Raw genomic sequence first — 23,497 nt, forward strand, 5'->3', positions numbered from 1 at the left:
GTCTCCTTTCATATTAATGTGACGTCATTAAAGTGATTTGGAATCAACGTCTTTCACGAGAAGAGCAATAAACCCTCAGGAACAAAGACGAAGAAGGAATACAGGAAGACTAAGAGTGGCCGGGGACAAAAATCATATTTATACAAGGTCACTGACATTAAGGTATGGCGTTTCCATCACATATTCAACCTTACATTGTGTATTTTAGCTGTAACCAAACTGTATTCAATTAATTTTGTGATTTAAAATGGTCTTCGGCAGACTTTGATCATAACAAGTGGTTACTTTTGCAACTGGATATTTTCATTATTCGATCATTCTAAATATTTTGGATGAACAGGAAAACCTAAAGAAGTGTCAAAGAAGGCACACAGTGCATAAATGCATGCATACATGCTTGGACCCCAAAGGAAGGGTCCTCAAATTAATGGCAATTTTGAAAATATATGGTTGTCATGTATTTCAACTTCAAGGTGAACACATTAACACATTAACACATTACATTACTGTGTACTGGGACGACTGTAGTGCATGATGGCTGCATCTGTATGACTTACATATATAGTCATAAAAAGAGTAGCAGTAAATAGGACATTGTCAAATTTCTGAAACATTGATTGAAATAGCATATTTATAGGCACCTGTGATGATTGTCTATTGCGTTCTATACCATTGTTCATCTATGGCCTGTTTCTACCTGTTTGCTTCAACTCCATTAACATCTAAAAAGTGAAAAATGAAGAGCTGAATGATAATTCAGTCTAAAGTACTAAGTATACTGTTGTGTTACCATTGTGTTTTCATATTATTGACATTTAATACACTATAGCATCCATTTTTGGCTTGAAGTGAGACAATATTATGACAATGTGATATTTATAGCTGCTTTTAGACCATAGAGTGTGAACATCCTTGCAAATTCAACCACCCACACACACCTGTTAAATACACATCCTATCTCATCAGCACACACATACAAAACCTTTGAGGTCAGGTTCCTCCCATGACGCTCTTGCTGCATTCATTCCTCAGAAGCTCCACTTATCTTCATTTTGTAATTACAAAATAAATACATTAAAAATTTAGAAAACAGAGCCACCCAGAAACTACAAGCAACGTCAACCTCCACAGGGCTTCTATAAGCAGGGGTGAAAATTAAAAGGGCATCACTAGTATATAATTTTGCTTTCATGTAGGAGCAGTAGGGAACTTAACTCATTGGCTGCCAGCCATTTTCAGAGCAGTGGTTGAATTGATGTCTATAGCAGTCAATGGCAGCCAATGAATAATGGCACCCTTTTTGATTGGAAGGGCACCAATAGGAAACAAAGTTGAAAGGACAAGTAAGGCACTCCTTTAGAAACTATCTTTCTTCTTCTTTTTAAAAAAAAAAATGTGTATATTTTGCTTAAGAGGCCAAAGATGAATGGCAGCCATAGGGCACTTGCGTGGAACTGTTCATTAAATCAAAGTTGCATTTGGAGCACATGGGCAGTGTTTTTATGGATTTTCTGATACAGAAGTCAGACAAAGTTTTTAAATATAGCTCTGCCTCTTGATTTAGGCACAAATGACCTTTAAGAACAAGAAATTGTCAACATTTGAGCTCAGCATCAAAACACCTAGTGTGAGTAACGGTATAATGTGCGTGTTATTGAGTGGTTAGTAAACACTCTGTTTCCGCTTCTGTTGACGTGCTGCACATACTCTCTCTCTCTCTCTCTCTCTCTCTCCGCCGTCCCATCATGCACCGCGAGGTCTGCAGTATATTATTGACAAAGAAAAGCGGTTGGAGAGGAATAACAACAGGGTGGGATCACACACTCAAACACACTCAGTGACACGAACCAGTGTGCTGACAACTAGGTAAAGTATCCCGCTTTGGTTTATCTTGAAATAAGACAACTCTCTGTCATGTTTGCTGTCATGTCATTGCGCGTACACCATGTTAAAAGGCTATCAGCTAACAAATGCTAGCCAGCGTCATCGGTGCTGTACCGTGTTAGCATTTCACTGTAACAACTGCTGGGTTAAAAAGGCAGCAAATGTTATAACATCACAGAGATCGAGTGGATATGAACAGCAAACATGACACTTTTCATAAATTACCCTGTTGTTATGGACACGTTCATTAAAACCTCCTTTGTGACGTCTGTTTACATCGTCACCCACGATTACGCTGCAGTTTACGGGCAGCTCACAGTACATGTTTGGATATAAATATAAAGTTGGCTAACCAGTTTAAAATCGAAACAAGACGTCTCTGCTGCGTGCACAGCGACGTCACCACAACGTTGTTGGCATTAAAGTTGTTTTATCGGGATTTATACGGGAACAAAAAGTGACATCATTCTCGTTCCTCCAGCTCCCCCGTAACCATGTAAACAGCCACGTGACCAGCTACACAGACTCAAGATATGTTTAAAAAAGGTTTGAAACTATCAAATGATTTAAAATTAGTTAATAATTCAAGGCTGGGTTTTCTGAGTGTAAGTTGAAGAAACCAGTGTTTTGTGGCTTTTTAAAAAAAAAAGATAGGCACAAACACTTGTTAAACCACCATCATGTAGAGGATACGCTGGATGGATGGCATACATAATGCAACTTAAACATACCATCAATAAATATTTGTTATATAGTGGTATTTAATTATGATTACTGCCCAGCCCTAGTCATACTCAAGGTGTTTTCGCCAACTGCCGCTCACTAGAGATGATCTCTTTCTCTTTAAACATCTTTAGAGATGACTGTATGTGAAAATCCATGTAGACTAGTAGCAAATGCCAAGTTCAAGATCAATTAAATCACTTTTCCATGGTCAAAGTTTATGCCCCTGCCTTTACTAGCACTGTGTAACAACAAACAAGAAGCTGTTTGTTCAATAAATTGTGTAACAAATGTATTATGCTACTATAAAATGTAGTGGAATAAAACCAGAGTATGATAGAATGTAAATATGTTGTGTGACACTTGAGTAACTGTGCCTCTGTCACTTTACAGTGTCATGTCATGGCCCCAAGAAGCTGAGAGCGTGAAGTGCCATTTCCTTCAATATTGAGTTTACACAGCGTGATCGTGTGGTAGTGGGGGTTCCAGCGCAGGCACACCGTGGACGGAGAAGAGCTCAGCGGGAGCCAATGCAGCAGCATCATCATCGACAGCCTGAGCTGGTGGAAGGAAGCCTTCCCGTGTTCGTGTTCCCCACTGAACTCGTCTTCTACGCAGATGAGCAGACGTCTCACAAGCAGGTGCTCACCCTCTACAATCCCTATGAGTTCGCCCTCAAGTTTAAAGGTCAGTAGAGAGAGGAAAACACAACTTATCTTGGACTTTCGTGTGTACTGTGTCATTGTACATTTTTTCTTCTGGACAGGATGTATAATTTGCGTGTATTTTCCTTCTTTGTCAGTGCTGTGCACAGCGCCAAACAAGTACAGTGTGGTGGATGCCACTGGAGCCGTCAAGCCACAATGTTGTGTTGACATGTAAGTTTGTTTTCATGGGGGTGGCTGTTGTCTTTCATATATGGTATGGTGTACTTCTCATTTAGTACCTATTATGCTATTATTGTCTGTAAAGTACTGGCTGCAATAGTCATAGCGCTGATGTCACTGCTGTCATCAGGAAACAGCCTGAGACATGAATGTTCACCCTCACTGAAACCATGGCTACCAAGGAAAAACTGATTGGAACCACTTCACAAAGTGCTCACCTTATAAAATCTATGTTAAGAATGTATTAACTGCTTTTCTTGCCATTAGACAGCCTTTTCTAAATGGAAAGTGATGATTTGCTCACTCCCTGACCCAATGTTCAGAAAAACAGTAATTTTACATTATGGCACACAGGAGATGTTGATCCAGTGCTGCCTTAAGATGTAATGTTAAATCGGTTCCCTCGTGAATTTGGTGTTTGAAATCGTTCACACAAACTTACCAAACACGGCAGCAGTAGCCCTGCAGGTCCTGTGTCCCCATCAGCTCAAAAAGCTTGATTTTCTCTATGACGTTTGGTGCAGAAGAGTGAGCAGTTCACATCACAAACGTAAGAAATTAAATACTAAAGCAGGTGTTTTTTTTGTTTGTTTTTTGCTCTGTTCTCACAGAGTAATCAGACACAAAGATGTGCGGGCATGCCATTATGGTGTGTATGACAAGTTCCGGCTGCAGGTGTCGGAGCAGAGTCAGCGCAAAGCTCTGGGTCGCAAAGAGGTGACGGCAACGCTCCGCCCCTCTGCCTCACAGGAGACGCCCAGCCCCCGGCCCCAAGATGAGGAACGCAGAATCAAAGAGCAGTTCGCAGAAAGCGAGTTTTTTGAGCAGACTGCATATCAGTCAGGTAGGAACATCTAGTGGTGCTACCACTAGATGGGGCCAAATGCTTATTAAAGTAAAATCTCTGAATTTCTAACTATTTTCAGGACACAGTACGTTCCATGTTTTTATTCACATGTATGTGTTTACTGATATCAAGTTCACCTGCTACACATTCAGATTGTGTACATATTTGTTGGAGGGTAACACTTCTGCTAGTCATTTAAAGGTGAAACACAAGTGGTGTAACGCATATTTTTATTCAATGTTTATGCTAAAACTGCATTTACTAATGCAGTTATCACTATTCACTTGTGTCTATTGTGTGCATAGTGCAGTCATTGTATAATTTCAACAGCTCCAGTGTCATAAACCTAGTCTGACCCAGGGTTGTTTAGCCTCTACATTCTTTGAGGTCGAGCTTCTTCTCTCTCATTTCCAAGGCAAATAAGCTGGAATTTTCTTTTGCCATAGAATGATGTGTTGACGGAGACAATTTAGATTAGTCTGTATGTTGTGTATTATCAACATAACCAGATAAAAGAACCAAAGAAGCATTATCCTTTCACCAAGTGCAGTCTTCAGACAGTCATATACTGTACTGGATTGATTTTATTCTGGCTCTGCCGATGTGGTTTAAAGATCCATCAGTGAGTACCACATTTGCATGGTCAGTAGTTTATTTCAAATCAAACCCACACACTGCTCTTAATACTCACTACTGCAATATTTCTAAAATAGTCTGAGCAGTGTTTGCCACAGCTGATAAAGAATGTAGGCCCTTTCAATATTCTAGTACAATTTTATTACCATGTTATTGCTTTTTACTTTCCCAGGATTAGATTGACCATATTTCTAAATTTTAAATAGTTTCTTATTTATTGGTGTTAATTTTGTGCTCTTTATGAAACATGTCGTTATGTGGGTTTTGAGAATTGCTCTGTAAATAAATACCAGCCACTGGATTTAGGGCCAACAACCACAGGCAGATTGGGAAAGTTGAGCCGTTAGCTTTTGGTCTTTTCATGGGATTTTTTTGACATGTTTTAAATAATATGTAAAGTATTCTTAGTGGTGTATCTAATTGCAGTGTATGCTTGTGTGTGTGTGTGCCTGACAGAGAGCCGTCCTGTTGCTGGGGGGCCCAGTCTGCTGACGGTGCTGCTTGGGCTGGTGTGTATGGCCGCCCTGATGCTCCCGACACTAGGGGAGCAAGAATCTACTGTGCCTGTCTACCTCCACTTAAGTGTTAACAAGAAACTTGTAGCTGCTTATGTTCTTGGTAAGTAAAGATTGTTCAAATTACATCATTTACAGGTCAGATTTGATGGTTCACATTCAAACAGCAGGCGTGTGCTCAAATATTGTTTTGTATGCTTTAACAACAACATTGTTATCTGAGAAGATGTTTAAGTTAAGATAAGATGTACTGTACTTTTACTGAACCCCCATAGGGGAAATTCATAAGATGAAACTATCACAGTATAATATGTGGGTGAGGTTTAGCTCTAGAGGACAACACTTTCCTCCACTGCTGTTTGATTTTGCGGCGCAGCCTTGGTGCAGGTCGACCAAAAAACACAAATCAAGTTGCGTGGCCACATATTAAATATTTATATGATCTTGGACCATTCACTGAAGTGACACAGACCCAATTTGAAAGTTATAACAGATGATCAGTGAGACAGATGATTTGTGTGTCCACTCGACTAGATCTTAGATATTAGATTAGATATTACTCTCACTGTGGAGAAAAATCAGATATGAGACACTTTCCGCCTAATCTAAATGTAGCCAATGTGACCAGAATGGTACAGGATCACATTTCAAATTAAACCTGTTCTGCTTAAACCTCTGTTCATGAAATCATAGTGTTTGTGTGTGTGTGTGTTTCTTGTAATATTTTAGGTCTTCTAACAATGGTCATCCTGCGCACATGAAATGCTGTGAGCTGAGCTGAGGAGGGAAAATGACCTCTAAGACTCGAGAGAACATTCTCACACCAGAGGCTACACCTCAGTGTGTAGAGCTGACAGCAAGGGAGACGGTGCGTTTCTTGAATCCGCCCCTCCCCTCTGTGGAGGATTCATTTAAGCATACTTGTTTTCAAACACACACATTTGTGTTGATACATAGTTACACACAACTGACCTGATGCAAAGAGCAGAAACCTCTGGTGTGGAAGTCCAAATGAATGCTTGATGTAAGAGGAGCTGTCCCTGAATGGGGCCATGAGGTGAAGAAACATGAGGCTGGTCAAAGTGTTTTTGGCCTCATTTTTTCCTGTATTGATATTTCTGTTGCCATTATGTGACAAAGTGGTGAACTCAAGTGTGAAGAATCTACTTGCAAAAATGTATATAAAGCCATTAAGGTTTTGTAATGGTACTCACATGTAACCCTCATTATATTGATGTTTTAACACATTTTTAGCATAGACTCTGAGGACTTCATGCAGTTTGCATGTATGGATGACCTATTTGATATCTGAATGAGTCTTTTTTTTTTTTTTAGTAGTATGTTACTTTTACATTTCAAAGGAAAGATCTTCCTTTTGTTTGCCGTATTATATCAGTGCTCCATCAAATGATAAATAAAGTCTAAACAAGTCTGTCTGGAATAATGTTCATAGATGAAATCGGACTATTTTTCTACACTTTCCATTTTTGATCAAGAGGTTGCAATGCACACTAAAAGTACATTAAGGCCTTTTGTTAGTCGATAGGTTGGTTACTGAGATAATTCAACTTTCTTTTAGGTTTGACCAGGGAGATTTAGGTGATTTGTTACCATTTGTTTACCACTCATTTCCAGAGATTCTGGCTATCATGGTGAAGCCGAGTTCATGGTCAGAAACACCATGTTGAATCCTTAATAGCTACACAAACCTTAGAAATAATAATTTCCTGACATCTACTACCATGGCAAATCACAAGAGATGACAAGGTGTTAAGATAGCTTGGCAAATTGCAGCCTTTTTAGGCAGATCTGTTCAATTAATGCCCTGAATGTATTACAACTTGGTAATGAAAACATCTTGTTCCTCAGGGTAAACTAACTTTTTAAAAATGTTTGTTTAAGAAAAAAACAAACAAACAAAAAAAAAAAAACCTGCAATAACTGCAACTAAAGTTCTATATAAATAAAATGTTTCTGTGAGGAAATACAATCACTCCCTTTCATACATTAACCCTCAGGGATTCAGACATGTCTTAGTTCCACAAGAGGTATGGAGGTCAGCATTGCTATGACAGCAAAGCAAAGGCCCAACCTCGAGCTGCTGCATCTCATTAGTTCCTTGAGAAAACAGACATTTGTGTCACAATTTAAAAGATTAAAGGTGTGCGTATCCTGTGCAAAAAAGCTTTTAATAAATGTAACATCACAGCAGAAACAGCAGTCTTCCACTTACAATATCATGGTGCCATTTTGTTTTTGCTGCGTATTCCAACAGTCAGCTGATTTGGTGGAAATTACAACACAAATGGGTTTTTTTTTTCTGGGGATAGAAACCTATCACCATCCAATTTTATAATAAACATTTTTTTCCATAAATAAACATTTTTGTCAGAGGGAAAAAAACAAAACATGTCTATACTTTGCTTATCTACAAAAATATATCCCATTAAGAACACAGGATACAGAGGAACTGTTAGTGTTGAAAGACCACCAGCTCACTGCTAGATGCATTCACTGCAAACTAGGTAATTTGCAGTAAGTCATGGGGAGGGGCAAACATAACCCAAACCATTTATAAAAAAAAAAAAAAAACACTTCTCAGCCTCACAAAAATATTCAGATCTGCTGAAATGATAACTTCAGCAACAGTACAAGTCAGAAAAAAATCCATAATTGTACTAACAGTTGCTGTTGAAGACCTGTGCCCATATTAACCTCACAGCCAAACTTAAAATATGTACGACATTTGACATGTTCATATGTACATAATTACAAACAAAAACAGGAAAATAATAAGTTAGATTCTCTTACAAACTCTGCAGACTGTGTACATACAAAGTCCTGTGGACAGATGACTTCCAGCACAAAAATGGGGGAAGATGTACACATCCAATAGTCAGGGTTTTTTTGTCCAGTGCTCAACGTCTCTCCAGTGAGGAGAACTGGTAGGACAGCGACTTATAAAACACTATGAAGCCAAGCACCATCCAAGATCCTCTAGTAGCAGCTGATGCTCAGTGTCTTCTATCCCAGTTTCACTGGGTTCAACTTCTTCAACATAGACCTCCTCCATGGCTTTGGTTTCCTTAATTCAAACATCTAGACCCTCCAGAGTAAAGCCACGAAAAACAGCCATTCAGAAGCAAATACATGGAAAATTTAGCTAAGTCTAGGTGACGGTGAAGTGGAGGGTCTGGGAAGGAAACAGATTTCTTCTGCACTCCCATAATCATTTTGGGGACAAGTCCTGGAGAGAGGTAAAGGGCGAGTTGCTGGACGAGGAGGGGGACACTCCCTCCATTTTGCCTGGGGAGTCAGTCAAGGAGCTGACGCTGCTGAGGCTGCCATCCAGTAAATCTGGAGAGTGACTGTAACAAAGTAAATCTAGTTCAGTTAAGTCTGCTAACTGTGGCAAACATCTGCTCTATGACTGTATATTACTGTCACTCTGGCAGAGAGAACATTTAAAAATAAAAATCACATTTCCTTCATTTACCATGACATCATCTTCCTATTGAATGAATACACTACACATTACATTTAAATGTAAATGTTTGTCCTATATTCTGTCATCATCCCACTCCTTCCCAAAACAGTCTGAACTGAATGCTGACACAAAAGTCAACACACAGCACAGTAAAGAGGGAAAATGTGCAATAGTAATGGAAAATTCAGATGTAGCTGCAATATAAAAGTACAACTGCACAGCAGGTTATCCCACAAATTTCAATCTCCAACTAGAAAAGTATCCTCTACCAAAGCCATTTAGTTTCACACACTGTCATTAACCAATCTATCTCACAAGGGTAACAGTTTATATATAATTTAATGTCATCCCAACGCGTAGTTTACTTTACGCTTGTGCTACTGGCAGTCAGAGGCAGCCACAGACGTCGCCTCCTTGGCCGAGTTATTTATGTTTTAACACATGAAAAGTATATTTTTAATTTAACCATAGCTCTTGCGGCTCAAAGTATGTGGACTCCTAAATGAGTCTTACCAAGAACTGATATCCGACAGGTTGGAGACATCGGAGGACAACATGTTGGTGGTTCCCTGGAAGAGCCTCTTGGGTTGACTCTCGGTCTCCATCTCTCCTGCACAATGAAAAGAGACTAACAAACTTTACATGGCCATATCCAACATATAAACAAGTGACAGTGTTTGTGTTGTTACAATCCTAATCTGATACTGTATGAATTACAGATTTTAGGCAATCTCTGCATGAGATGAAATTCTACAGAGAATTGAGTGAGCGAATAGTAGAGGCAGAGCCACTCATTCCTTCAGTGCCTGAAACAACCTTGAGTCTATACAAGACTGTCTTAAGGGTCTAACTGTACACAACTGTGTGTGTGTGTGTGTGTGTGTGTGTGTGCGAGAGCGATTCGTGTTCATGCAAATCAGGGACGTGAGAACGTCATCAAACAACTTGCGAATGTGGTTTGTGATCGGACATGAGGACGTGTTCAGACCTGAATATAGTCTGATCTGGACAGGATTGGATCACTCCAGACAGATGTGAACAGAGGCGAAGCATGTCATTTATCCATTCATTGGTTCTTGTGACGATTCCTTTATACATTTAGGATTTCAGGGTGTCTCACCTTTGCGTTTAATTGGCCCAAGCATGCTGGCTCTGATGCAGTTGATTGGGCTTTGACTCCTTCGGCTGAGGAACAGAAAATTCACATTGTCGAACAAGAATATTTAAAATTCCAAAAGTTACTAATTCTGATTTGATCATCTTTCCTGGAAATGCAAAGAAAAGGGCAATAAATAATTATTTTATATTCTACTAGGACTCGTACGATGACATTTCATGTTACTAGAGGGAAATATTACAGTAACAACACATCTAGTGCTTGTGCAGCTGTAACCAGTTGTTGTTGTGCAGCCAACAATGATAGTATAAAAGAATAAAATAACTATGCCTGATGATCATGATTTTCATTTCAGGTTAGTTGGTCCTCACCTGAAGCGTCGTGTTGGGCTGGGTACTGGACTGGGTGTTAGACCATTGCTGCTCACAAGGATTTGTAACGAAGGAGAGAAACACTGCTGCTCACAAGAAAAGGAAAAGAGGACAATGATTTGTCGAGACACTGAAATGTGCATAGATGCCCTTTTTATTATCACTGGTTCCAGTATTAAGGCAATACTATGCCATTGAATTAAAAAATGCAATCACATTAGGACTCTATGTATGTATGTATGTATGTATGTATGTATGTATGTATGTATATATATATATATATATATATATATATATATATATATATAAAAAAAATACACACACATACCTCTATCTATCTATCTATATGTACACAGAAATAGATGTTGAGGCTTCAGCAAGCTGAAAGCTCAGCAGAAACAAAGCTCTAGTGTTAATAAACTGCCTCTGGTAGACTACTGCACAGACTTCCATTCATTTGCCTGATTGTAGGTTATTTGTAAAATCAGGTTACCACAAACCATGAAACTGCTCTAACTTTTACCTTCACTTGGTTACTGGCAGCATAATTGTGTTATGGTGTGCATGCAAACATACTGAGTTCAGATGTACCTTTTTTCCAATCCCTCTGGTTGGGGATGGGGCAGGCGACACAGGTACAAAGTCAATTCGCTTTGGAGACGAAGATACTGATTTCTCCACGTCATTGTCACTCTATGAACAGAGATTTACCAAAGACATTTAACATCACTTTGTGCCAGTCCATATAAATACACCCTGAAGTGAGGTAGTAAGAGCAAGTAAGAATGTGGGAGTTTTATACTACCAAATCAGCCTGACCTTGGAGACTGCTGGCCCTGTTAACTCCCATATGTTTCAAATGTTAATCTAGCATGTTTGCACTTGTCCACTCTACAGAAATAGAGAGGCAAACCGTGGCCTGGGGCCAAAACATGCAGTGGGAATACACAGCAATGCTGACATTCAAGGATACTGAGCTACAGAACAAATCAACACCACAGATGGGGGTTGAGCAAGCTGTAACAGAATAGTTGTTTTTACCAGATTAAGACTTTCTTCCCAGGACTGGCTCATCTGCATGGCAGCTTGAACCTCCCTGTATATACAAAAACAGATGGCAAAGAAATAGGTTTATGACTTCGTATTTTACCCACAACCAAGCAACACTTGAAAGAGACCTCGTCATCCAACTACTTCACTCAAACACACAAATTACCGCTCATGAGCAGTTTCCCTGTTCATCACGTCCACACCCTCTTCCTGCAAAAGCACATTACTGGGTTAATAGCTATAAAGTCTTAGTTTACCAAGTTATAAACTTAAAAATACACTTTCTTCCAGTGGGTTTTCATATGAAAACGATGCTGGTCCATTAGATAACCAGTTCTGTTGGAGTCTGATACTACCAGTTGACCAACTCTGTAAGATCGATGGCCTGTGAACTCCAAAAACTGATACTCTGGCATGTTTATAAAACACCATCACTCCCTATGGCTTGAGAGGGAGATGGTGGTCTGACATGCTCAGTCTCCAAATTAAACATTAGCCAACACATGAAGAAGTTTGCTGCTCTTGCTTACTTGTTTTATTTGATGGAGTCTGGTGCTGGGGACGCGAATGGGCGACGATGGGACCTGTGAAGGAAAATGTGAATGGAGTGCGTTCAATACAGAACAAGGCAAACACGCGTTACTGTAGTAAACATGTTTAATAAGACATTTATACCATGTTGGGCCTGTTGACAACGGTAGTGCTATTTCTCCGGCTGCGCAGGACCTCCCTCTGAAACACTTGGGAGTTATCACTGCAATGATAATTTTACATTAAAACATGTGTCTTCGAGCCACGAGGACAGAGAAAGTCATTTACTTCAGTGTGATTAAAATTGAAGATAGATTAGTAAAACGTTGCAACTATGTAGGACCTTAAGCCATTTATCATGGGTGCACTGTTGGATCTTCTCAAGTGCCCATCGGTCTGAACTAACGAGGATGGGATTTCCAGATCCAGCTCCATCTTTTCTTGGGGCATGACTCCCGAGTTGTTCATTTTGACTGCTGCCCGTCACTAAATCATAAACCTAAAGATGGTCAACTATCTTAACTCCGTCACATATTTGCGCTGCAAACTTCGCTAACTATATACGTTTTAAAGAAACGCCATGAATCAGGCAACTGAGCAGACGTGAGGCACACTAACAGACGTGATGTAGATAAGCCACAGTCAGCTGCAAGGCCCAACACAGGCTGTTCATCACAACCATGCTAACACTACAATACAACGACTGTGTGGTCAGACACAAGTTTCAACAACATTCTTCATCTTATGATTAATCACCAACTTTTCAGATGGATGGTTAGCATGCCATAGCTACATACCGCACAGTGCCCGGTAGCTGTACACTGCCGAGCCGTTAGTCTGCTGGAGCAAGGCAGCAGTGGTCGGCGACTGAAACTCGACTACACTACTCCTGCATTATAGCGTTTAGCTAACTTGGCTAACGTTAGCCACTCTAGCCATCTGCTTCCTTTAGGTGCAAAATCAACGTTCACCACAATTCTAACGTGAGAGAGAAGACGCTGTTGGTAAGTTATCCTCAAAACATAACTTTCACCATCCAGTTAAGGCAGCGCAGCTGCTTAATATTAGTGATAATCCGCTGCTTGCTCGCTAGCAATCGTTTCAGTCAACTACTGCCAACCTAGCCCAATGAGGTAACTAGCCAAGTTAGCATTAACGCCAATGGTCACAATGCCGTGTCCAGAGAGAGAGGCCGAACCTCCATTTTACTGATAGTTCCCGTCTGTTATCCTGAAAAAACGACCACGGCTCACGGACTTAAAGGCGCCTTTGTAGCGAGTATTGTGCGGTCTATAATGTCGCTTTTTCGTTTCTGCAGGGCGCCAACAAGAATGGACGAGATCCCAGGTGATAGCGCAGCAGTAGCTAACTGCTAGCAGCCAACTCCACGCCCCCTTTTTAACGTAATCAGAGCTGACCAATCATATAGCAGCTTCTGCCGGCGTGCTCAGGCGGAATGTGGCGGCCTGTATCCTCTCAAGCCTGGATTCACTCCTATAACAGATAACTCCATGCTTTATGGAACATATTAGCAAACATTTCCGCTTAATAAAGTTATATTTGACTTTTTATTTAATGGCTCCTCGATACATTTATGGGGCTGCCCATAGCCAAGAGGAAAGGAATTGGGCTCATAACATTATCTCTTGGTGTGCAAAAATAACTTATTTCTAATGAGGATGTAGGTCAGGATGAAATCGCTGACCATATAACCATAGAATGGGTCTCTCTTGAAGTTAAATACACATTAGTTGGAGTTTTTATTTATGAAACACAATCACACGTGTGCTCCTACTGTATGTTACACACATTTCATTCGTTCAACAACTTTGTTTTTCTCTAATACTTTGTCAATGCGTTACACTTATACAGAGAACTCATAAAACACAAAAGCTTGCTGTGCCCTCTTGGCCCGGGGCCTGATGTACGTGTAATGTATTTTCTCTTTCCTTCAGTTATTTTGAGCAGCTGATGATGTTATATTCTCCAATGTGTAGTCCTTCATAAAATCTAGTCTACTATTTCAATTGTTGATTATATACTTCCTACTTATAATACTTATTCTTAAAAAAATATGTATATTTAAAATAATACAAGATAAACAAAAATATTTTATTTGTAAATCCTTTAGATGAAAAATAAAAAAAAATTGCAATCATTTGTTTAGAAAAACTGTTTAATTGCAGGTATTAAATTCAGTCGGTTTGTTACCCCTCGTCCTTCAATTTATGGTGATACAGTAAACAAGTAGATGGCAATAATTTATAAGGTCAAATTACAAATTAATAATACAAATTATAAATACAGAAAGCATTTGTAGTAAAATCCTGGAGTCACAGGAGGGGTGAGAACATTTAATGGCTGGTATTGCAAACCTCAGTTAACAAAGGCTGACAGTAATAGCACCACTTATTTAGAGCAAATATAGTTTAATTCAAAATGCAAATTACATCACACTAATAATAACTAATAATGATACATACAGATAATGTGACTGAATAACTTTTTACATCAGCTGGATTATCAATTTAACCTTTACAGATCTAGAAATATTTTCCAGCATACGGAAGGAATTGTCATTTATGTTACTCAAATAAAGGGTTCAATAACTCTTAAGAATAAGATATTTTATGATCAGTATGCCAACATATTTAAATAGGGAAAGCCACCATCATTTTGTCACTTGTATCATATAGAATCTTCAGAAAATTCTGCCACACATAACTGGAAAATAATAGAAAAATGTTTTGCCCCAAAATATAAACAGAGACCTCAAGAGAATGCGACATTTTCTTTGAGTCTCAGTATTGATTGCCCACTGGTAAAAGAACAATTACAATTAAAAGCAATACATTACGAAATATGAGGTTGTCAAATCCAAACAGCTGGGATATAGTACTTAAACTTAGCAGCATTGCTTTTATTACATTACTTAATCACTTAGAATCTGTGTGGAGGTACAGAAACATGATTCTACTTTCAGTCACAGCTGGACTCCATTGCTGTTCCATATACTGTAGATATGGTTCAATCAAAACAATCAATTCTAAGTGTGGTTGAGTAAAAACCTTTTGTGGTTGAATATAGCATACATGTGTATCACAGCTAAGACAGCAAATGCAACTGTAATATACAGGTTTATACTCAGGGACCCTGAGTAATTTTCTTTTTTTTTTTTCAAATGTGAAGTGATAAAATACAAAATAAACTGCAAAAAGAAAATGTATAACAATCCATGTTACATTGTTATCAAGTGCTCTTCATGCCTTGTACTTCTCCTTCCCCGTTTCACTTATGACGCAGATATGCTGAAACAGAAAAGGATTCATTGAGGGTCTTTACCTGGACATTACTTAAAACATACATTGTACAAACACTGATGAGCATGTAGTATAGGCTTCTTCACTCATTATGGTTCTTAATTTACCTCAAAATACTTACATTTAGATCTCTAAAGTACTCATTGTAGTCTAGTGCGTATCCCACCACAAACTTGTCAGGGACCTCGAATCCTACATCTACAAAGAGAAAAGGCAAATAAATTACGTTCTTATCTTCATAATGGTGATCTAATAATACCAACATTAAAATTGTGCACAGTGTTTGGCAAATACACTGTATAATACACAGTTGTATATTCCATAAACTACAGAATTACATTAAAAAAAAAAAAACATTTGTTGTCTTTAACTCACAGTCTGGTCTGTAGCCAACACTTCTTGGTGTTCTCTTCACCAACAAACTGTGGACAGAATTAGGCTTATTATGATGTTTTAAAGGATATAGACATGTCTATTTGAAAAGAAGTTACAAAGAGGTCAAGTTACCTTGCTACTTTAACCATTTTGGGATTGTACTGTTTGAGGAGCTCTAATAGCGTCTTCATCGTCTTCCCTGTGTCAATAATGTCCTTGAAACCCAACATGAGAAAAATGCATTTTAGTGACGTTGGAATTCAGACTTTCATACTTGAATATAGTAAAACTGCACATACCTCCACAATCAAGACATTCTGTGTGAAAGCAAAAGAAAGAAAACATTATTTTAGTGAGAGACAGGATCTTCCTCAGCATTTTTAATAATCTTGTCAATTAAGTTGTTTCCAATATTCCATATTAATAAATGATAGCCTTCCAGTTCAATTACATTGTTTGTTTGTGTTGAAAAATCTTTTTAACAATAAAAAAAATATTATTTTAAGTTATTATCATTATTATGATTATTAATACCATTTATTATAATTTGAACAAGGATTGTTTTAGTCATAACATCCATACTCCTTACCTTGCCTGTCAGTGTAGATAAGTCATCTCCACCGATAACTTTGATTTCACCTGTCGACTGGTCGTTCTGTCAAGACAAGAATGTGAAGATGACCATGAAGTACTGCAGACATGTGCATCAGGGAACAAAGCTACACAAAAAATTGTAGTTTATATATTTTATTCTTTATAAAAACATGTTTTAAATTATTATTTACATCCACAGCTACTCTGGCCCATCACTTAACTTCTTAGCAGCATAAAATGTTAGAGGAAAAGCATAACACTCCTCATGGTCAAAATCTTGCTTGGTATATTTAAAGCAGCAATCCGCATATTTTGTTGATTTTTGTTGATTATTCTGCCTGATCTTCATGAACAGAAACACTGTAACATAATTTGTTTGCCGCATCCTCTGAAAAAAGGCTCTGTCAAGAAATACTATCAGACCTGACTGAGTGAGCGTTTGTGTGTATACAGCAGCACAGAGGAGCGAGAGGCAACAAGCATTTATCTCATCCAACTGCGGAATTACCAGTTTTTTTCGCAGTAGAATACACGTCTGAAACCCTTTTACTGGCTCTCCTTTGTGTTTCGTATTCAGCGCGGGAATCTAAACACCTCTATACTGAGAAACAGAGACAGGGCCGTGAAGAGCTGACTCGCTGAATTAGCATTACAGTATGTAAACTCATGACAAGAGTTTGAATGTCACAGACGTTCGGTTTCAAGTAAAAGCTAAATGGTTCAGTTTTAAGTGCAAGTGTTATTTATACAAAGAATGTAAATATTTTAAACAAACGAAGGGAATAGAAAGTGGGTTTCTTAAAGTGAACATTAATACAGAAGATCTAAAGAAATACAGTTACAAGGTATAAAGAGAAAAGTGTTTTTTTTTACACAGTAGCTCTTGAGGCGAATAAAGTCCACTGTCATTGGGATGGAGCGATCGCTGTTCCGGTTCAGGGCCTTGATGTAATCCAGCAGGTCTGCAAAGAACTTGTAACCCCCTTTAAGCACACATAGGGCCACAATGTGGTGTCCACCCATTTCCTTCATGATTTCTCTGGCCAGTCTCTCTGTCCTGGGGTCAAGTGAGAGAGTAAACAGAGATGGGGTGAGGGGGAGAGGGGGGGAGAGGGGGGGAGAGAGAGAGAGAATGACAGGGGTAGGGTGGAGATAGTCAGCCCAGTTTTCTGCAACTGTCAGCAGTAGTTTCCATTTCCTCTCCATTTGCGTCAGCAGCCATCACGGTTTTTCCAAACACTGCTGTCAGTGATATCTTGTAGCTTCCTTCATCATCCCATGAACATGTTTAGTGAGGGGTTAATTTAAAATGTGTATTTTAAAGTGTTCTCCTATTTATGATCAGAGCCCGGAATCTGAGACCAATGAGTCAATGAGTATAATATTTTAATTTAAGCATTTCACCTACAGCACATTCATATGGCCTTCATATCTGCATTAATGTTGACATCAATATCCAAATGAAGATACAAATGTCTTGATTACTGATTTATAGACTCTGTTGCTCTACACTTGATAACGGTTTCTCGCTAAAACTCAACAAATCATATGTTTTCAATGGGCGATTTGTGGGTTTAGTTTGTCTCCATGTAACTGCTTTTTGTGCCCAGTTCACTGTATAACTCTGTGATCTGTGCTGTCAGCTTATGTGTTCGTGTCCATATCTGTGCTACCCTTTCTTCATTTCGATAATGAATGGATTTGATGAAAATAAATGGGAGGAAGAAAGGAGATTTTGATTTTTATTGAGAGGACAAGAGTAGCTCAAGCTAAGAAGGTGATCAGTGCACCAGACAAAATCAAGAGGGCAACGAGAAGAGTTTATTTTGGTGCATTTATTGAAGATGAAAAATCTACATGAGAAAGTTGCTGTCACTCACACTATGTAAAAGAATATTGTTAAGGTGTCAAGTGACACTTTTTTTCCGGTTTTCTTCTGTGAACCAACAGATTTAAACGTGACAGTTGATGCACACCTTATTGCCATGACAATACTTCACTTTAACTACTGAAGACAACCCATGTTACCTGACAATTACTTCACACATAGTTCACAAATCTGCAACAAGCCTCTAAAAATGCCACAACCCACCTGTCCTGGATGAGTCCATGGGGGATGTAGACCCTCTCCAGGTCAGACGCATAGTGCTTTGGTATGCAGAAAAGGTCCAGGTCATAGCCCTGCTCGTCATCACTGATCTGAAATAAAACATCACACAAAAGGGGATAGAAATATCAGTGCTATTACCTAACATGGTCCACAGAGCATTCATCGGATACATAGCGGTACAAGGATCAGTGGAGGTTGATGTTCCCGTCGACTCCCTCCATGTATTTCACAGTCTCAAAAAACCACACTGAAATGGCAAAATCTGAATCTGTACAGCAAACAGTGGGGATGTGCACATTGGTGTTAAATACAAACGTGAGATTCTAAAAAAAAAAAAAGAAAGACTAAAATGTCCCTTTGCTGGTGTAGAATGTTTCCTCTAAGTTAAATCTAAAAGCAGCTCTCCACCATGCTAAACTCTGCAAAAATGTTTTAAGTAAAATCTGATTTTCTGCTCCAATGTACAATGCATGCCACATGAAGCTAGACAGCATAACTGGTATCATGTGACAGTGAGAGGCTGGTGTGGTCCTTTACGTGCTGTGGGGATAACATGAGTGACCACAGGCAGGCTTGTTGCTTTACTAAACATTGGATTGCAAAGTACCCATCCTCACAATGTGGGTGAACTAGAACAAAGCATTTGCCACACACTTGCTGAAATGCAATAACAAGTCCATCTGTTTGGGCTACATCCATTCAAATATGATTAACACGATTGACTCAACCAGATGTTCCCAAGTTCACCGTCATGTGTAGCTTTGTTATCTGTTATTTCAGGAAAGAACTTTGAAACTTCGAATCTACAACACAACAAAGAAACAAATGAACTAGTCTGAGACCAGTGGGGGTTTGGGAATTACCAGTTGTTCTTAAACCTTTGCAGGTCTACCCATTTATAGCTCTATGTGCATTTGGCTTTGTTACTGTATCTATGTCAGAGCGTGGACTTGGCAGTCTGACAATTGACAGTAAAACTGTGGTATTTACATTCTGGTACTAAAGTCCATGGAGTCATCTTATCTCTTGTCCTTGTGTTTACTACATTACAAAATGCACACATGACATAACCACGTACATAAATCCTGCTTCTTAAAACACAGAAATGCCTGTTCAGCTGGGAGACAACTTAGAAAAGGAATTGGAGTCAAATTCAAGGTTTCACTAGGAAAAGTGAATTTACTCAGTATATAGTAAGTTCTTAACAGTTTTATTGTTTAAAAAGGGGTAAAATACCATATTGTGCTGATATTTGTATATCTGAGAGATGTTCCATATGTCATCCAATTAATTGCATTTTGATTGTCCTTAATTGTGAGGCGTACCAAAATTACAAATTGGCACTTTCCCACTGTCTTCAGTTGGGATACCCACTGACCTACCACAGCAGTCCAGCACTAACTGGTTTGAGTTTGAACACAATGCAGTACATGGACTGAAAAAGAGCAGCATTTTTAAATATATCGTGCATTAAGACAGAGTGGATTCACAGTGGTTTTTGTTTCTTTTGCAACAAACAATATCAGTCTGCAGCAGTGTTTACTGTGGTTCATTCTTCTTCATTCAATTTACAGAAGCTTTACACTAACTCGGGCTGGTATGACGTCACACTCTCTTTGAGAGTGACACAGCTTTTTGTCATCTAGCCAACACACCTCACTGCAGAAAAGAAAACCGGATCACCATTCCATACCAGTGTATCGTGGTCGTGCAGACTGAACTGCACTGTACCTCCTTTATGCCATTCTTTTATTATTGCACTATTTTTTTCCTCACTGTTGTACATTTTACATTTTATGTTTAAAATATTGTTTTGTATTGTATTGCTGCTATGTTAAAACAATTTCCCCTTGGGGATGAATAAAGTATTTCTATTTTATTCTACACCACTTGGTGAAAGCACAGCTATACTATACTATACTATACTATACTATAGTATACTATGGTATCCCTACAATTTGGAACTCGCAAACCTATGTTTCAGTCAACAAACAAATACCAAGGAACGTGAATACAGAATTTTACCAATATCCAAATCCCCACCTACATTCTATATTCATTACAAGTGTAGGTATTGCTAAAGTCACCTAACTTGCTCAGTTTGAACTCGAGCAAGAGTTTCTTGTGAAGTGGACGTGAGTGTAAACTGAGCCCCCTCCCTGTTAGCCAAAAGCCGTTATTTACATACATGAACACAATGCTAGTACCGATCACTGTTGTTGTTCGTAACCGTTACAAAAAAGACGTTTTTGAAAAGCCCTGTATTGCCGTATAATTACGCTAACACGCTGACACAGACCTCCACACGAGCTCTTTAGTGTCCGTGCTGTCGACACGGATCTCGCCTCACGTACACCTAGCGTAAAGAGCGCGTGTTTCTGTGGCCACAGGCCACGCGACTTGACGTGGATTTCACAGTTAAGTTGTATGTCCAGACTGCACACACTCACCAACAGAACACACTGCGTACAGTAAATGGAGATTTTATGTCGGAACAGTAGCTTATTTCATCCAGGTGTCGTATGAGCTCCGTCCATCTTGTGCGTTTAAAGTCGTTGCGGCTGCTGCAGCAGCTGCGGCGGCGGCAGTGGCGGTGAGAGTGTGTGTGGGTGAAATACTCACCACAACACAGGAGCTGGATGTCGCCATGTCCGTTGCGGTGTTGGTCCTTCAGTCCTCTGAAGCCAGCCGTGTCCACACACACACACACACACACTCAGGTCAGTGACAGCAGCGCACACATGAGGCGGAGGAGCTGCGTCGCTACAAAGGCGTAGATCTTCTTCCGGGATGTGTGTCGTGACGCTACGTCGGCGGCGGGCAAACTGAACGCGCTAGACGGGGTTAGCCCCGCCCACCACCACCCTCCACACCCTTCTGTCCGCGAGACAGAACTATGTGAATGTCAAGTTTGCAGTGGTTTAAGGGAAGATCCACGTCTACAGCTGGTTATTCCTCCTTGCACTGACAAAATTACAATGTCATGTCATGATTTATTAATACATGTATTTATTCTTCTTTTAAAAAACAACAACAACAAAAAAACTGTTGGTTTTTTTTGAAAGTCAGGATTGATTGACAGTGAACCATCATGTACCTTGACAGTGAGGAACATAATTGTAACTCCAGCCATGATCATTCCTTGACTTACGTCTGTGATTTTATTATTTTGTGCCAGAACCAGGGCTGTTTATAGCTTTGTGTGGGTGGGGGGCCTATGCAATATGCTGTTTTGGGGCCCCTAGTTTGCAAAATTACGATGGAGAGATTTCTTAAGGCCCTGGTGTACTTTCGCACACAGCGCATGGACCCAGCGTGCACCGTGTACACCGAATTGCGTCATCAACACGCAGGCTTTTGGAGATTTTGGAACCACAAAGAAAGAGTGCGTTGGGTGTGCATGGACAGTGCATGCACAAACTGAACTTCTGCTCCACTGAAAGGTGGAGTATAAGCCCCACTCACCAAGCAGAAAAAAATGCTTCGGCAACAGAAGAAGTAGTCGCCAAGGATAGTCATCCGATCCTCTCCTTCTGTTCTCTCCTTCTTTGGTAGGAATGCGTCCTATTCCCTGCGTCCAGACTTGAACCGCCACCTGATGGTAAAGTGGGATATTACAGGATTCTGACGCGTGATTATACCAGGGTCCTAACCTTTTAGGTGATCTTCAAAGATGCCACAATCTATCACACTTCATGAGCAAAACAGGCTCCAGTCATGATAACCTATCAAATTAAAATTTAAAGTGACTGAAACAACAATCCTCTGTACGTCTATATGGCTGTGCAGATGAGAACAGAGAGAAGTATGATCACACCCATCTCCACAGACCAGACTAAAAACTAAAGTGCAGGTCTTTATGACCATGGACTGCATGGTAATTATATATAGTTTGTATGGCTACAATGAGAACAAAGCAGCCATTGAGTACAGTTGTTTACACTATGGAGTAATCTCACTACATTCCAGATTAAGAGGCAAATTGCTTGTTGTTTTTCATAATCACCATCTCAATGACTGAGGCACATCCATCCTGCCTGTGCAACAGATTTAGCAACTCCAGAACCAGGAAACATTTGAGCACAATTTCTGTTGGTCAGCTCATCGATTAGTCAACCACACAAATGTTATATGAAGTATTCATTTGTAAAGTATGTAGACATATTTTGGAAACAAAACAATAACAAACAGTGGAGCCCATCAGTATGATATGAGAAAAATAGAGTGGGGAATTGACAGATGCTTTTTTGACGTGGTTAGCTATTATTCAGCTATATTCGGCTATGTGATGGACTGGCCAGGGTGTATCCCGCCTTTTGCCCTATGTCACCTGGGATTGGCACCAGCGCCCCTGCAACCCTCATGTGGAGGATGAAGCGGTAGATGAATTAATGAATGGCATTGTGTTATCTGACATGAGCAGAGGTCTGCAACCTCTAGTTTCAGAAGAGCCACTCCTCTCCACCCAGAGAAGGATCAAAGATCAATTTGAGTCCTTCCAATATTTGTGGAAAATTACAAAGAACCCTCATGTGGTTCTACAGCTTTGTACTTTGATCACTAGGATTCTGATTTTAACCTGGCTAAGGCAACAGTCTGTTGTCACGTACAGATCATTCATAAGAAAGTACCCCATATTCTGATTGTACCAGCATTATAGAGACATATATGCCATCATCAGATTACAACATCATATACTGTAGCAGTTTTTTAATAGTGGATGTAGACAATTATCTGAGATTATTCTTTTTATCATGTAAAAGGGACCATGAAAGGAATAATCTATTAGTATCTAATAGTGCTTCAGCTCATACTGTATTCCTTTTTTCGGTTATTGGCATAATTGTGTTAAATGATCTCGCTTTATGTTTACTTGTTACATGAATGTAACTGAAATAAAGATATTCTTTAAAAAAAAAAAAAAAAAGATTTGAATTAGGTTGCACAGCAGGACAGGAAGGTTCTCCAGCATGTAATTAAAACCAGAGTCAATCCCAAAGCTGTAGCTACCCAAATCATATCTTCTCCTGTACTTGAATTTTAGTTTAAT

The 23,497-nt window shown here is 39.4% G+C and overlaps 3 protein-coding genes and 1 non-coding gene across 8 annotated transcripts; 1 reads left to right on the forward strand and 3 right to left on the reverse strand.

The window, feature by feature from the left end:
- The first annotated feature begins 71 nt into the window (after nucleotides 1–71).
- mospd1 (motile sperm domain containing 1) lies at nucleotides 72–6,926 on the forward strand. Of its 4 annotated transcripts, none has more exons than XM_058649717.1 (7): nucleotides 122–162; nucleotides 1,766–1,866; nucleotides 3,001–3,294; nucleotides 3,410–3,485; nucleotides 4,106–4,338; nucleotides 5,434–5,595; nucleotides 6,222–6,926. In XM_058649717.1, exons 3-7 carry the CDS (start codon nucleotides 3,138–3,140, stop codon nucleotides 6,251–6,253), a joined length of 660 nt encoding a protein of 219 aa, XP_058505700.1. In that variant the 5' UTR covers nucleotides 122–162; nucleotides 1,766–1,866; nucleotides 3,001–3,137; the 3' UTR covers nucleotides 6,254–6,926. The 4 variants fall into 4 exon arrangements, with proteins under 4 accessions (XP_058505702.1, XP_058505700.1, XP_058505701.1 ...); XM_058649718.1 differs by lacking the exon at nucleotides 122–162 and adding an exon at nucleotides 2,366–2,430 and having other exon boundaries at nucleotides 205–1,866; XM_058649719.1 differs by lacking the exon at nucleotides 1,766–1,866 and having other exon boundaries at nucleotides 72–162.
- Nucleotides 6,927–7,662: 736 nt separating this feature from the next.
- pabir2 (PABIR family member 2) lies at nucleotides 7,663–13,447 on the reverse strand. 2 transcript variants are annotated; one of them, XM_058649714.1, is made up of 10 exons: nucleotides 12,392–13,447; nucleotides 12,193–12,271; nucleotides 12,048–12,101; nucleotides 11,684–11,727; nucleotides 11,509–11,563; nucleotides 11,059–11,160; nucleotides 10,468–10,553; nucleotides 10,100–10,164; nucleotides 9,493–9,589; nucleotides 7,663–8,860 (listed from the first exon to the last, which is right to left on the reverse strand). In XM_058649714.1, exons 1-10 carry the CDS (start codon nucleotides 12,514–12,516, stop codon nucleotides 8,722–8,724), a joined length of 846 nt encoding a protein of 281 aa, XP_058505697.1. In that variant the 5' UTR covers nucleotides 12,517–13,447; the 3' UTR covers nucleotides 7,663–8,721. The 2 variants fall into 2 exon arrangements, with proteins under 2 accessions (XP_058505697.1, XP_058505698.1); XM_058649715.1 differs by having other exon boundaries at nucleotides 12,846–13,446.
- Nucleotides 11,251–11,405, reverse strand: LOC131473129 (small nucleolar RNA U109). Its single transcript, XR_009242169.1, has one exon. It is a non-coding gene; the product is annotated as a small nucleolar RNA U109 (small nucleolar RNA).
- Nucleotides 13,448–14,381: 934 nt separating the features above from the next.
- On the reverse strand, nucleotides 14,382–21,244 carry hprt1 (hypoxanthine phosphoribosyltransferase 1). Its single transcript, XM_058650237.1, has 9 exons — nucleotides 21,070–21,244; nucleotides 18,430–18,536; nucleotides 17,211–17,394; nucleotides 16,333–16,398; nucleotides 16,043–16,060; nucleotides 15,876–15,958; nucleotides 15,744–15,790; nucleotides 15,490–15,566; nucleotides 14,382–15,356 (listed from the first exon to the last, which is right to left on the reverse strand). Exons 1-9 carry the CDS (start codon nucleotides 21,094–21,096, stop codon nucleotides 15,309–15,311), a joined length of 657 nt encoding a protein of 218 aa, XP_058506220.1. The 5' UTR covers nucleotides 21,097–21,244; the 3' UTR covers nucleotides 14,382–15,308.
- Nucleotides 21,245–23,497: the final 2,253 nt, after the last annotated feature.

This window comes from Solea solea, chromosome 14, assembly GCF_958295425.1.
Source record: "Solea solea chromosome 14, fSolSol10.1, whole genome shotgun sequence".
NCBI classification, from domain to species: domain Eukaryota; kingdom Metazoa; phylum Chordata; class Actinopteri; order Pleuronectiformes; family Soleidae; genus Solea; species Solea solea.

What these genes read in the sequence shown, in the direction of transcription:
- mospd1 (XM_058649719.1), top strand. Translation starts at nt 3,138, where the DNA reads ATGCAGCAGCATCATCATCGACAGCCTGAGCTGGTGGAAGGAAGCCTT. An exon ending in CCACAATGTTGTGTTGACAT is followed by an intron (nt 3,486 to 4,105) that starts GTAAGTTTGTTT and finishes CTGTTCTCACAG; the next exon opens with AGTAATCAGACACAAAGATG. An exon ending in TGTAGCTGCTTATGTTCTTG is followed by an intron (nt 5,596 to 6,221) that starts GTAAGTAAAGAT and finishes GTAATATTTTAG; the next exon opens with GTCTTCTAACAATGGTCATC.
- pabir2 (XM_058649714.1), bottom strand. Translation starts at nt 12,516, where the DNA reads ATGAACAACTCGGGAGTCATGCCCCAAGAAAAGATGGAGCTGGATCTG. An exon ending in GACTCCATCAAATAAAACAA is followed by an intron (nt 11,728 to 12,047) that starts GTAAGCAAGAGC and finishes GTGCTTTTGCAG; the next exon opens with GAAGAGGGTGTGGACGTGAT. An exon ending in AGCCCAACACGACGCTTCAG is followed by an intron (nt 10,165 to 10,467) that starts GTGAGGACCAAC and finishes TCTGTTCCTCAG; the next exon opens with CCGAAGGAGTCAAAGCCCAA.
- hprt1 (XM_058650237.1), bottom strand. Translation starts at nt 21,096, where the DNA reads ATGGCGACATCCAGCTCCTGTGTTGTG. An exon ending in AAAATGGTTAAAGTAGCAAG is followed by an intron (nt 15,791 to 15,875) that starts GTAACTTGACCT and finishes TTCTGTCCACAG; the next exon opens with TTTGTTGGTGAAGAGAACAC. An exon ending in AGTACTTTAGAGATCTAAAT is followed by an intron (nt 15,357 to 15,489) that starts GTAAGTATTTTG and finishes TTTCTGTTTCAG; the next exon opens with CATATCTGCGTCATAAGTGA.